Source organism: Suillus subalutaceus (genome assembly GCF_016647625.1).
Source record: "Suillus subalutaceus strain FC151 chromosome Unknown DFJ58scaffold_70, whole genome shotgun sequence".
NCBI lineage: Eukaryota > Fungi > Basidiomycota > Agaricomycetes > Boletales > Suillaceae > Suillus > Suillus subalutaceus.
Window position 1 is genome coordinate 22745 of NW_024540319.1, and position 12187 is coordinate 34931.

Here is a 12187-nt window from a genome sequence, read left to right on the forward strand (position 1 = left end):
ATTACCTAATACATAAGTACTTGCCATCCGACTCTGAGGAGAGAACGGCAGACAGGATCCAAACCATCACTAGTGTGGTTCTCAGCACTTCGTGCATGAGGACGACATCATCAAGTTTACTATGCTGACCCCGGTCACGGTAAGTTGGATGAATCGAAGCAAGGAATCTGGCGGCACGACACGTCTCATCTTTTGAATCCTCAGTCACTGGGCCTACCGCCACTGTGAGAGTCGTCTTGGAGATTGAGAAAATTACGCTTGTATAGACAAATGCGTAGGCTACTGCCCGTTTGACGTTGTCGTACAACACCGTCACAACAGAGGTGGGTAAATGGTACGTAAGAAAATGATTTTATTCAAGTCTAAAAAATGACAACCCATTGTTTGCTGGTAAGATCGCCTGTCCCATCGGGTGTAATCTCCATTTATAGGCCAGGAATAGCTTGAAATCTTCATGCATAAGTATACCTATACCTTCACATTCCTGCGCTGCACTGGAGGCCCCCACTGTAGTTTAATACGCAAATATTGCGCCACCCAGGTGAGTGCAAGAAGGACAGGAACCTCTACTAATGGCCCAATGGTCGCTGCCAACGCCTGATCTGATCCCACTCCATACACAGCGATTGCTACTGCAATCGCAAGCTCCTACGCAATTCACTTGTTTAGTACATCATTCAATATTCAATAAAGCGACCTGGGAACACGCACGAAATTGTTGCTTCCTGCAGTGAAAGCCTGCACCACTGCCAGCTCATACGAGAAATCACCACTGTCCGTGTTCTTTTTGCGAAATTCTCGGCGAGCGAGAAAGAACACAAGCGCAAAGGCTGACGTCCACATGATCACAAAATATAGGATCATTGGTACAAAGACCCGGAAAACAGGACCGAGATTCTGTACAATGTGGTGTCCTTGGTATGCAAACATAACGATGATGGTATACAGGAGACCGATGAGGGAGAGGGGAGAAAATCGTGGTGCAAAAGTCTTGTCAAAGAATTCCTTCGACTTCAGTCGAATGACTGTGAAGCGTGTGATGACACCAGCAAGGAGAGGAATTCCAAGGTACTGTTAAATCGTTAATACAATAATAGTTCTGATATTCAGGAAACTCACGATGAGAACTGAGATTGCCACCGAACCGTATGCGAGATGAACACCCTGCTCGGTGTGTCCAACGACGTTCACAAACAAAACCGCGTAGGGTGAGTAGAGTATGATTTGGAGCACCGAGTTAACAACGACAAGAATTGCGCAGTATTCGCCGTCCCCCCCGGCCAACTGATTCCATACCATAACCATGGCAATGCAACGAGCGAGCCCGACGAGGATCACGCCTGTCCTGTACGTCGGGAGGTCGGGGAGCGTAGCCCATGCAAGACCGAGCATAATAAGGGGGCCGATGATCCAGTTCAGAATCATGCTTATTCCCATATGCATCCACAAACGTCTGGACAACAATATTCGTGAAAGGGCTTCATATTTGACCTTGGTGAGGATAGGCCACATCATAACAATGAGCCCTATTGCGATCGCTTGAATCCTGTGAGTATGATTCATAAAGTGCTGAACATAAGTGCTTACGGACGGAGACACTGTCGAATTTGACAGTATCGAACGCCTGCTGCACGCCAGGTACAAATTCGCCTATGACTACCCCGACGACCATGCATACCAATATGGCCGGCGTGAGCAAGCGGTCTAGTATACTGAGCTTCTGAAATAGAGCTATACTGCTGTCAAAAGAGGGGCAAGATGGTTTCTCAATAAAACTACTCCACCTTGGGGTGCCGCTAGATCATGATGACCATTCTCCGACGTCGTGTGGTCTGTCAGGGACTCGGTTGGCCTCGAGGGTTGCTCGTTCGATTTCTTGACGACACTTTCCTCTTTTTCCATGTTGGTTCAGCTTGAAAGAAGGGTTGAGGATAGATGAGAGAGACTTAACCAACTTTTGAGCGTTCTCGATTTTGAATATCGTTTGAATATCGACTCTACTGACAGACTTTGAATTTATCCTTTTTTGAGATTCACAGCCGAGCTTCTGCCAAATTACCCAAGTCCAATTGGTCGATACGTGGGAATTCCCTCTGTCTGACCTCCTAATACAGCCCACGTTAATGGCAGAATGTTTTGTGCACTGCAAGTTTTTGTAGAAATTCCTGTGAGAGTACTTTCTATGATTTTGATTTCGACTTTGATTTTGATGTTGACTTGGCACTGGATTAGTCAGGTATGCTATATATATTAAGGTGATTTACGAACGGTCATCCCCAGAACTAAGCACTATGCTTACTGGAACAGTACCACCCACTGACAAAGGGGTTGTCAGCGCAGTATGCGATGCTTACAGCTTCATTGCGAGGGAAGGCGCACACACAGCATGTAAGTGCTCGATCACCATGTGGTCTAAATGCATCGTCTCAATGTAAATTAGATGCTGAAGCAGTTGCGGAGGCATTCGGATACACCGTGGAACAGCTGAGGTCCATCCCAGCAGAATCCCACATGGGACTCAGCTGTGGAAATCCCGTGGCCGTGGCGTCTGTCAAAGAGGTACATTGTTCGAGAATAAGTCTATTCACGTTTAATCGTGATCATAGGGAGAAACTGTCCTTGACTTGGGCTCTGGTGCTGGCATCGATGTCTTCCTTGCAGCCCAGAAAGTCGGTCCCAAGGGGCAGGCCATCGGTATGGACATCTCAACAGTGTGTGTTGTTCGAGTTGTGCCTTCACACAATGACAATCAGAGTAGGATATGGTTAATCGAGCGCGTAAGAATGCCTTCAAGCAAGGGTATAGACCGCCTCAGGTAGTCTTTATCCAGACGGAGCTGACACAGCCCCTACCTGTGGCAACCGCCTCCGTGGATTGCATTTTGTCTAACTGTGTAATTAATTTGCTTCCTGACGCAGGGAAGGCAGCTCTCTTGAAAGAGTGTTATAGGATCCTCAAACCTGGTGGACGTCTTGTGGTTAACGATGTGAGCCTCTAGCGCGGCGCGGTTGGTCTGGGTGATCCTGAATTTTGAGTGTAGATCATCGCGAAGAAGCTGCTTCCGGATACCATCCGGTCTGACCTTTCGGCCTACATCGGATGCATATCTGGAGCGCTTCAGTTAGAGCAATACAGAGCTCTTACAAAGCTTGCTGGGTTCACAGGTGAGTTCTAGTGTATACAGTAAATAGTTGTGGCCAATCGGCTATCATATAGATGCATTGTTTGTCGAGACCGGCGGGGATCTCGAGGTCTATAAATCTGCTGGACCCGCATGCAGTGGCGCACCTTCAACTAGTCCCTCAACTAAATGTTGTGCGGTCACTATCAGCACTCTCCCTGAGACTACCATCGGGAACCTCAACGAATGGGCTGGTAGGAAAATAATTATACCAAAAGGAAGATATCGCAAACTAATTTACAAAAGCTTCATACCAGATATACGCAAAGAAAATCTCCTCAGATAATGGAGCTGCGAACAAGTCGCCTCCAGCACTTGATCGATGGTGGGATGCATATCCGAAAGACTATTTAACTTCCGGTGAAGTTGCAAGTCTGCTTCGCGACCCTGATCGTTCAGACTATGCTATTATTGACGTTCGGGAGAATGATCGCGTTGTAAGTCGAAGACAGTGCGTTGGGTGGGCCGACTGATGTTGAATGACTACAGGGTGGTCATGTTCTGGGAAGCATTCAGTGGCGAGCAGACGCGTTCGCTGTTTCACTCGACAAGTTTTACGATAAGTACGGCAAGACGAAGCAGGTGATTTTTTACTGTGGGAGCTCTAGAGGACGGGGATCTCGATGTGCTGCTTGGTGAGTAGTACCTGTGCGGTGTCTGTCTTGCTAAAAGCAACTTCAGGTATCAAGATTATCTAAACGGTGAAGGTAATACGGAGTCGAAAGCCTATGTTCTAGAAGGTGGATACTACGGATGGAGATATCCTGACCTGATGGATGGAGCAAGCAGTCTGTGAAAGGCTATATACATGTACGGAATACAGGGTTTCAGTACTAACTTAGTATTGATAAGTGAAGTAAGACACATTCCCTGCAGATAGCATCTCAGTCCAAGAGTGTCGAGGACCCTTGCCCTTGTGACACTACAGGTGATTTATACGATATGTAAATGTGACCATAAACCTGTATTCGGTTCTGCAGAAAGGACAAATACCGGTCAATGACACAACCATGTATCGTACTATGTATAACAGCAACGTTGACCCGCCACTGACTAAGATAAGGAAAAGATCAACTCAAGACGATGTTATCTCCAAGTGTCTCGGGGGCGCAATACCACCGACCATAAGTCCAGCGTTTTGAAATGTCTGCTGGCAAATAGGAATTTGGAATTGGAACATAAAGGAACTTCCATTTCGAGATAGTGTGATCGACTTCGAGGGAGTGGTTCCGACGTGGTGATGTGACTTCGGCGAGCACTAGGTTCATCAAGTCAGGGCTTGACTTTCATTACCGTGATGAGTCAACTGACCATTTTAAAAATACCCATTTGAATGAGGCATTCCTCGTGCTGTGACTTCTTACAAGGGAGGACTATGCCCACCGTTCACCCGAACGATCCTTCCTCGGGGCTACATATTGCGCACAAGAGATGCGCAGCAGGGAAAAAAGGGAGGAGACATGATACTCAATTCGGATCGCACGACAGATGATTATCGATCGCCTGATATGATCGTCTCCCATACGACATGTAGGCGCTAATTAATGGAACGAACCAGGATTACCGAACAATCAGGCCATCTATGATTAATCTCCTTTTGAGCGCGAGAGTGGATGCAGGAGTGCATCAGGTAGCGCGCCGACCGCGAGATGATGGTATGGGGCGAGACCACCGAAAAGCCACGGATAGGGTGTATTGGCAATCATTTTGAATAGAGCGCAGGCGCAGCTCGGACATCGTTCAATTTACAGCGATCGTCGAAAAACGTTTCTCGTTGAAGGGCTTGAGTTTCTAGAAATAGGACCAAATCAGATCTTCATAACACGTTTTACGTCCACGAAGGTGCACTCGATCCGGTAAGTGAAGGCGCGCCAGCAAAACTCTCGTGAGCGACACGTCAAATAATGCGGTCACCCGACTGTATGTGGTGATGAAAGAAGGGAAATGACGTTTTCGGGAACGTTAAGTGTCAGCGCCACGAGTGGTGTTCTCTGTGCTCGGAACTAGACAAGGTGAAGTCGGTGTAATTTTCATACGGATTTCCAATGCCAACGTGCCAAGGGGAAGAAAACTGGTCGAAAGAACCCAAAAGAGAGGAGCATCCAGGCGATAGCTCAGAGAGCCCACCGACATGTATGATCGCAAGAAGTATGAAGGTTCGATGACCAGGGTGGGGCGAAGAGAAGGCGTTTCTGGAGCAGTACTGCCAATGGGGCTGTTGACAGTTGCAGGGAAGGTTAAATATTCTTGACACCACAGTGCGTGCATGCAATGAGGCGAGCCACATTTCTGGGCTATTTCCACTGTTTCCGCAGTGGCCACGAGGCAGTCTTGAGAGCTGCGACTGAAACCAGTGACATCAGACTACCGGAGCTAATCAGCCATGTGTCTGATGAGTGCCCTCTTTCAAATGATGCGGGCTAAAGTTCTGCCTTGACATGGAAAGTTTGGACCCGATTAACGTCCTCGGTCTTATAAATTTTGTTTGCATTTCATCCTGGAATTTTTTGATAATAAATCAGGGCTTCTCGTTAGTGCTTATGTCTTATATTGCGTGGTTTGTAGATGTGACGGCTGTACCCTGGCCAGTGTTATTGCATAAGAAGGGCCTCGGCGTGTGCGGGCGAGAATGTTGAACGTTAAAGCGTTCACGGTTAGTCGTTGGGTTAGCGAATAGTTTATCTGGCAGGATGCTGGTCAGGTGGGAACAAGAATCAAATAAAATACCCACTTCGCATCTCCTGCCAATCACGGAATAAAGCACACTGACAGCGTGCTTGTCAGCACTAGACGCTCTAGGTCCGTCTCTTAGTTCCCACTAACAATTCATCAGAAAGCTTTACTTTTTGTCGTCTTGTCCCCTTTTCAGCACCATCATAAGCTCTTTACCAGCGATATGCCTGCAATTCGTGAACATGATATTTACCCCTAACGATTTGGAAGATGACGGTGAGCTTTCCTTTGCAATCATGTTCAATGTCATTATACTCATGCTAATGAATGCAGATGGGATGCCCCCACTCGTCGACAATCCAAACACATCAATGTCATTTACTTTTTTCACTGATATGACACCCATTACTGCTTTCAGTGCTGATCCGACTGCTCTCTCTGAGAATGCATGGGACAACCCAGCGTCCACATCTCCTGTGGAGTTTACAGACTCGCTTGACTATCCTGCAACCCAGACCGCTGATCGCGTCTCTCATGGCAAGAAACGGGACGCTTCGTACATCCCACGCCCACCCAACGCTTTCATCCTCTTCAGATCGTCCTTCATTCGGAGCCAACAAGTTCCGGAGAAGGTGGAGGGGAATCATAGCACCCTGTCAAAGATTATTGGTCCGTCCGTGGTCAACGGATCTGTTCGTTACTGATGTGTTTACATATAGGCAAATACTGGAAAACTCTTCCTCGCGAGGAAAGAGAAGTCTGGGAGGCCAAGGCACTCGTTGCTCAGGCGGAACATAGAAAACGCTATCCAGACTGGCGTTTTAGACCTGGGGCTAACGCGCTTGCGAAGCTCAAGGTTAAGGATGGTCCCGGAATAGCCAACAGAAGACGAAGCACCCAGAGTACCAAGAAGGGCCGCGGAAATGCCGAATCGAAGAAGAAGAATAAGAGTAAAGATGAAAGGTGTTCGATGATTGCGGATCTTCTGGTGGAAGGCAAGACGGGCGCCGAACTGGAAAGTGCGCTTAGAAATTGGGAGAACGGAATGAGTAGGGAGGTTGAGGTGGGTAAAGGTGCTGTTGGCAGGGATGGTGAACACGATCATGAGGGAAGTGATGAGGGCAATTGGGTCGAAGCCTTTCCGACCACCAATCACTTTCAGATGGAGTCAGTCCAATTCTCGCAAGACCTCTACAATAACGGTCACGTCACTCAGGTAAATACCGATGGCTGCGATCATTCCGCCACGGGCCAACCTCGCTGCAAGACTCCACATGACGATCGATTCAAAGTACCTCTTACTGCGATGTTCAAGCGTTCTCTGTCCGCACCTGCGAGGCGCTTCGCATCTCCTGCAGATGTTGTAGGCCACAGCCGCAACGACTCTCTAACCAGTAACTTGACTGATGTCTTATCCGATACTGCAAGTTCTCCTGCCAGCGTTTGTGCCCCTTCCGCTTTTCCCTCAGAGCAATATGAAGACCCATCGGTCGCCGTTTACGGCGATTCTATGGGTCACTTATCGCCTCTTGTTCTGCCGTCAGGACTAGGCAATGATTCCCCTGCACGTTGGAATGACGTGAGTTCTATCACAATTCTCTTCTCCATTGTCTGTGCTAATTTTATATCTTTGGCAGCCATACAATCTCCTCGGAACTCAATCGCCCGTCGGGTCGTTATCAGACTGCCCTGATCTGTCATACGGACATAGTCCCTCCGTGTCACCAGTCGACGTGAGCTTTGGGAATTATACGTTCCCTTCGCCGACGCTGGCGGCACTTACTGCGACAAAGCCCGAGAATATCTCTGCTGGTCTTGACTACCCCATCTCATACGATACCCAGTGTTATTCCTCTTACTCTGCGCTCAAGGGGTGGGCAGATGGTCAATGCGCATCCTTTGATTCCTCTCCAGAAGGTTTCGTGCCGCAGGTCTTTGTTAACCAATACGCCGACACACCAGCGATATACGAATGGTCCCCTCTCGATGATACCATACGTGCTAGTCATGCTCCCCAGCTCCATAACACATTCGAAAGCAGCTACTTCAACGGTTTCGGATTCTGAAGTTCAGTCCTCCCCTGAACTTATGTATACCCCCTCCGTGCGCTACCTCTCTCCTTCATAGACTTCCGATGATAATGAGAAACTGAAATTGGAATGTACTACCAGTGGTTCGACTTGGTATGATTTTACCCTATGCATGTGTTTTACCCCCTCCATAGATGATCTTCTCCTTGTATTGACTGCTATTATTGTTATGCTTTCATTCATCCCGATGTTCTGTACTATGCAATCCCCTGTCTCATTTATGTATGTTGTTTGTTTTGAAGCGACGTTTGTACGATACTAGTAATGTGCTGCCATGTTATGTACTCTTGGACAAGTTAAAGCTACCCTTGGCACCTGCCTGGGGAGCATGTAAAATCAATCCCTAAGGCGCGAGATCAGATCTGCTACATACATGGCCCTTGACAACTGCAACTTAGTGACAGTGATCCTAGTTCCTCGAAACCACTGCCACTACTGAATGTTGGACAGTCCTCTTCATTGGTTTGGGTTCGCATACAGTGTGGGGGCTGATACGGCTGGATCCTAAGTGCTATTCCTAGCGAGGGATTCGGAAGCAAACTATAAAACCACATGTATCACATGCCATCATGGCCACAACGTATCGCCCCGGCTTTTAATTTTGAAGGCGTCCTTGACAATGATGATTCGAGACTTCGAGTCGCCACTCCCCCCTGACTACCACATAGAAATTCTAATCCAAGGTCAGATAACGGGTCTTTACCGTGCTGTGAACGGTTGGCGTACGTACGCCTTGGAAACCATCCCCTTGAACTTGTTCAAACTTTGATAACTATCATCCGAATATCCTTACCGGGTAAACTTTGAAGTTAGATTGACTGTTGCCTTGGTACGGAGAGAAAGAATGATATTCCGCTATCATGATTAGCTCGGGCTTGACGCTTGCCGCCGAGTAGGTGGCGTGTTGGTGTGGTGCCCTGCAAAATGATCAAATAAGTATGATTTGGCAATACTGACAAATGTGGCGCTGAATGGAAAGAAACGAGAGAATGTGTATGTGTGTGCGTAAGTGAGTTCGACCTTCGTTGATACTGAGTAGTACTGAGACCTCCAAGAGAAACGCTAGAAGGCCACAAAACGCTCGGCGCGTTCTTCCGGCAGGCTCCGAACCGGCGCCGTGCTCATGGGAAACGCCACACCACGATGAATTGTTCTACCTTCTTATCTATCGCAGAGTTCCAGACCGGACACCAAGAACGATCTGATGGAACGACGGAACAGTATGTGGTCACACAGCTTTTCATCCTTGAGTTCACTGTCGTATACAATCAGCCGTCTTTCGTGTGCACAAGTGCCACGGCAAGGTTAATGATTCCTGAGCATTAACGAACCCTAAGTTATTATTGAATAAACTGCTGGATGATGGATGCGAGTTTACCCGACCCTCGCGACGCTTCATAATTCTCGCTCTCTTCTGCCGTGATAGCATCTTAGGAATACGAGAATGAAGCAACTTGGTACGCCGCGCAGCTCGTTATGATCGAGGGAGATTTAAGCGCCGGGACCTTGGCCCACACTTAATGTCGGAAAATATTTATTCACATGATGGAAGGAAGCTCACGATTTTTCTGTCATCCACTAGATCGCCGACTGAGCTACTCAATGAAGTGTTGTCAGTGATGGCTTGGAAAGCGAAGCTTGAAGTCCGTGCTAACCAGAAGATAAAGGTACTCGTCATAAACATGAACATCTGCACTAATATCTGCGGCCACTTAGCACGATGTAAACACCAACAACAAACTTTCATACGGCGAACTTGTAGTGTCTACTGCATCAAGACGTACACACTGTAGCGGGGCGCTCTAGTAGTACAGGCCGGGAGTGCAAGGGGTCCTGGCGCAGGAGCAGGAGTCCTGGCTCGTAGTCGGTCCTCGATAGATTGAGCCGCAGCCTCCCGCCACAGAGGTTGGGCCTGGATTTCCCTTGCAGTCCGTGCCCGTTCCAACACCGCACTTGCAACATTGCTAGAAATGAGACTATGGCTGTCGAAAGAGATGATACGGATCTCCGAAACAGCTACGGAATCTAGACAAAAGAACTGTACGTAACCACCATTGCGGTAAAGGCACGTCTACACGATAGACCCACTTACACACACGAACGGTACCACCACGGACCCATGGAGTAGCAGACTTGTGCATCTAAAACGGCTGGCGGGAGCGGCGGACTGGTGGAGGACATCCATCAAGGTATTTGCAAAGTAGGGTACTGTACCCCAACTGGACAATAATTGGATTCAAAAAAAAAAGGCACGTCTCAGGGTGCATGACAATTAGTGACTCACCGTTTTGACCACCCCACCCAGTTTTCGGGCGCTTCTTCGGGCGCCTATATTTAATTCGTACGTGAAATTAGCCCAAAAGTGTTTAGATGTTAACGAGAACATCGTACACGCGACTCCAAAGCTGTAGATGACACGAGTGGGGGTAGGCTTCAGAGTATGTGATCCCCGGGCATCATTATCAATGACGAAGCGCTGCAGCTTTGTCTAGCACAGATATTGTGAGCTCAGTCAACAGTAACGTACACAGACATTACCAAATACCCCAGGAATGATATTGGCGGAGAGACTGGACTATGAGGAAACGTCCTTTGTGCAGCACCAGGATTTGCACTCGGGATAGGCTTTTCCAACAACGCTTGAGAACATAATCGAAGCTGCTTCACGGCATAATGTTGAAACCAGCCTTGGGGGTGAGGAAGTCGTGAAAATGAAAGAGACCCCTCTTTGAATGGAAATTGATGGACTAGCGAAAGACACCAATAATGTAAGGAGACAACAAAAGAACTAAACACAACAAAGATCAGATAAGTGTTCGCATGCTGCAATATTGATGACCATTAGCGTTAGGAGGAGATGCACAGCAGAGGAAAAGCAAAAGACGAGCCCAAAATAGGAGAGGTCGTGACTGAGTGACCGCTGGATTCGGCGTGGTGGTACTAGTAGCAGGAGCAGTGTATATCGAGGCGGCGGCAGGCTGAAATTGCGATTACGATTCGTGGGCTTGGTTGTGACTCCATTGCTGCTGCCGTGTTTGGCTTGCCTTGTCACGTTCCCGCCGTCCAGCAACAATGAGTGCCTAGGCAGGGAACGTCGAATCACAGTAGTTGGATATGCACCTAAATAAAAATGTACTTGTTTGTTCCGCACTACAGCAATGTCAACAGTAAAAAGACCGTCACGCACTTCCATGGACGATTTTCCAGCTGACCTGAGCTGAGACCTGCGAGTAAGATTTAAATTAGTATGATGGTCTTCACCAAAATGTTATGAGATTCACACTCACTGTGACTCACATAAGGAGTGAGTAGGAGGTCTTCAAGGTTTATTTCCATTAAGATAGCATGAACATCCTACACGTACCCATTCTTGTCATCACAACCGGTGACTAGCAGCTTTCAATCGGCGGAAAAAGTGTATTCCAATACATATTCGTGCTGCCCGGGCCGACTGGGAGGTTTGTGTCAATATTCCATACTCGGGCTGTTTCGTCATTCAATGCACTGGAAGGAGGCGCTCGTTCTGGATAAGCAACTAGTCGAGCTTGAAGCTGGATATCGATGTGTGACCCCAAGTTGTTGTAGTAGTGGCCAAGTAGTGGCCTCCCATTCGAATATCCTAATCAGGTATACACCGGAGATAAGCGCTAGCTTCCTATGTCTGACTCTACCAAACTCATTACATAACAACAGCTCGCTTACCTTACCATCCCAGATTTCTACACCATCTGCCTTACGTGGTATTCTCGAATCTCCGCCAGTAGCGGTTTCGATTGCACCTAGAATGATTTCTCCGCTCTCGATTTCTCTCCCACACACTTTCTCGTCATAGCTCAGGATTCACTTATTTCCAGCACAATGACCACGCATGCTCAGTTTGCCTCGTTCGTTTGGCGACGACCTTGTCTCAATGTCCCACAACCTTACTTTACCGTCACTACTCCCGCTCGCGACAGTGTTGCCGTCTGGAGACAATGCTACGACGAGCATCGTTGCCTCATCCTCCTCATCTCGCCAGCCGTCGTTTATTCGTTCGCCACTCTCCAGGTTCCATAGTCGGAGTAAGCTATTGTTCAAATGTGTGACGGTGCGTTGCCCACCAGGTAGGCTCACACCTGTCCAGTATGTCCTCGCATCGTCTGGCGAGGCGTAATCGCTAGCATTTCTCGCATCTTAACGGTAGAGGAAGACATGGGAGTCTCAGTCTCAGCTGACTCAAATCCTGCAAGTAGGTTTTTCTCAT

At 48.0% G+C, this 12187-nt stretch overlaps 4 protein-coding genes across 4 annotated transcripts; 2 read left to right on the plus strand and 2 right to left on the minus strand.

Annotated features, from left to right (window-relative positions):
• Positions 1 to 27: 27 nt before the first annotated feature.
• DFJ58DRAFT_793694 (sodium bile acid symporter family-domain-containing protein) lies at positions 28 to 2216 on the minus strand. The gene is made up of 6 exons (XM_041390425.1): positions 1785 to 2216; positions 1588 to 1731; positions 1120 to 1538; positions 712 to 1071; positions 396 to 648; positions 28 to 334 (listed from the first exon to the last, which is right to left on the minus strand). The coding sequence occupies exons 1-5, from the start codon at positions 1900 to 1902 to the stop codon at positions 469 to 471; spliced, it is 1221 nt and encodes a 406-aa protein (XP_041242694.1). The 5' UTR covers positions 1903 to 2216; the 3' UTR covers positions 28 to 334; positions 396 to 468.
• A 75-nt stretch (positions 2217 to 2291) lies between these two features.
• Positions 2292 to 3977, plus strand: DFJ58DRAFT_662069 (S-adenosyl-L-methionine-dependent methyltransferase; the record flags this gene model as incomplete). Its single annotated transcript, XM_041382273.1, has 9 exons — positions 2292 to 2388; positions 2441 to 2559; positions 2607 to 2711; positions 2759 to 2986; positions 3041 to 3164; positions 3217 to 3375; positions 3428 to 3618; positions 3671 to 3816; positions 3863 to 3977. The coding sequence occupies 9 exons, from the start codon at positions 2292 to 2294 to the stop codon at positions 3975 to 3977; spliced, it is 1284 nt and encodes a 427-aa protein (XP_041242695.1).
• Positions 3978 to 5890: 1913 nt separating this feature from the next.
• On the plus strand, positions 5891 to 8349 carry DFJ58DRAFT_704466 (uncharacterized protein). Its single transcript, XM_041383673.1, has 4 exons — positions 5891 to 6130; positions 6188 to 6523; positions 6574 to 7433; positions 7492 to 8349. Exons 1-4 carry the CDS (start codon positions 6097 to 6099, stop codon positions 7918 to 7920), a joined length of 1659 nt encoding a protein of 552 aa, XP_041242696.1. The 5' UTR covers positions 5891 to 6096; the 3' UTR covers positions 7921 to 8349.
• A 1208-nt stretch (positions 8350 to 9557) lies between these two features.
• On the minus strand, positions 9558 to 10594 carry DFJ58DRAFT_842429 (uncharacterized protein; the record flags this gene model as incomplete). The annotated part of the gene is made up of 7 exons (XM_041392827.1): positions 9558 to 9646; positions 9733 to 9982; positions 10037 to 10152; positions 10229 to 10272; positions 10323 to 10432; positions 10472 to 10514; positions 10548 to 10594. The coding sequence occupies 7 exons, from the start codon at positions 10592 to 10594 to the stop codon at positions 9558 to 9560; spliced, it is 699 nt and encodes a 232-aa protein (XP_041242697.1).
• Between the last annotated feature and the right edge of the window lie 1593 nt (positions 10595 to 12187).

Bases quoted from the DNA above. Each gene is read 5' to 3' on its own strand.
- DFJ58DRAFT_793694 (XM_041390425.1), bottom strand. From the start codon at position 1,902: ATGGAAAAAGAGGAAAGTGTCGTCAAGAAATCGAACGAGCAACCCTCG. The intron at 1,732-1,784 runs GTGGAGTAGTTT...ACAGCAGTATAG, and splicing joins TGATCTAGCGGCACCCCAAG to CTCTATTTCAGAAGCTCAGT. The intron at 1,072-1,119 runs GTGAGTTTCCTG...ACGATTTAACAG, and splicing joins TGGCAATCTCAGTTCTCATC to TACCTTGGAATTCCTCTCCT.
- DFJ58DRAFT_704466 (XM_041383673.1), top strand. From the start codon at position 6,097: ATGATATTTACCCCTAACGATTTGGAAGATGACG. The intron at 6,131-6,187 runs GTGAGCTTTCCT...TAATGAATGCAG, and splicing joins TAACGATTTGGAAGATGACG to ATGGGATGCCCCCACTCGTC. The intron at 7,434-7,491 runs GTGAGTTCTATC...TATCTTTGGCAG, and splicing joins CCCCTGCACGTTGGAATGAC to CCATACAATCTCCTCGGAAC.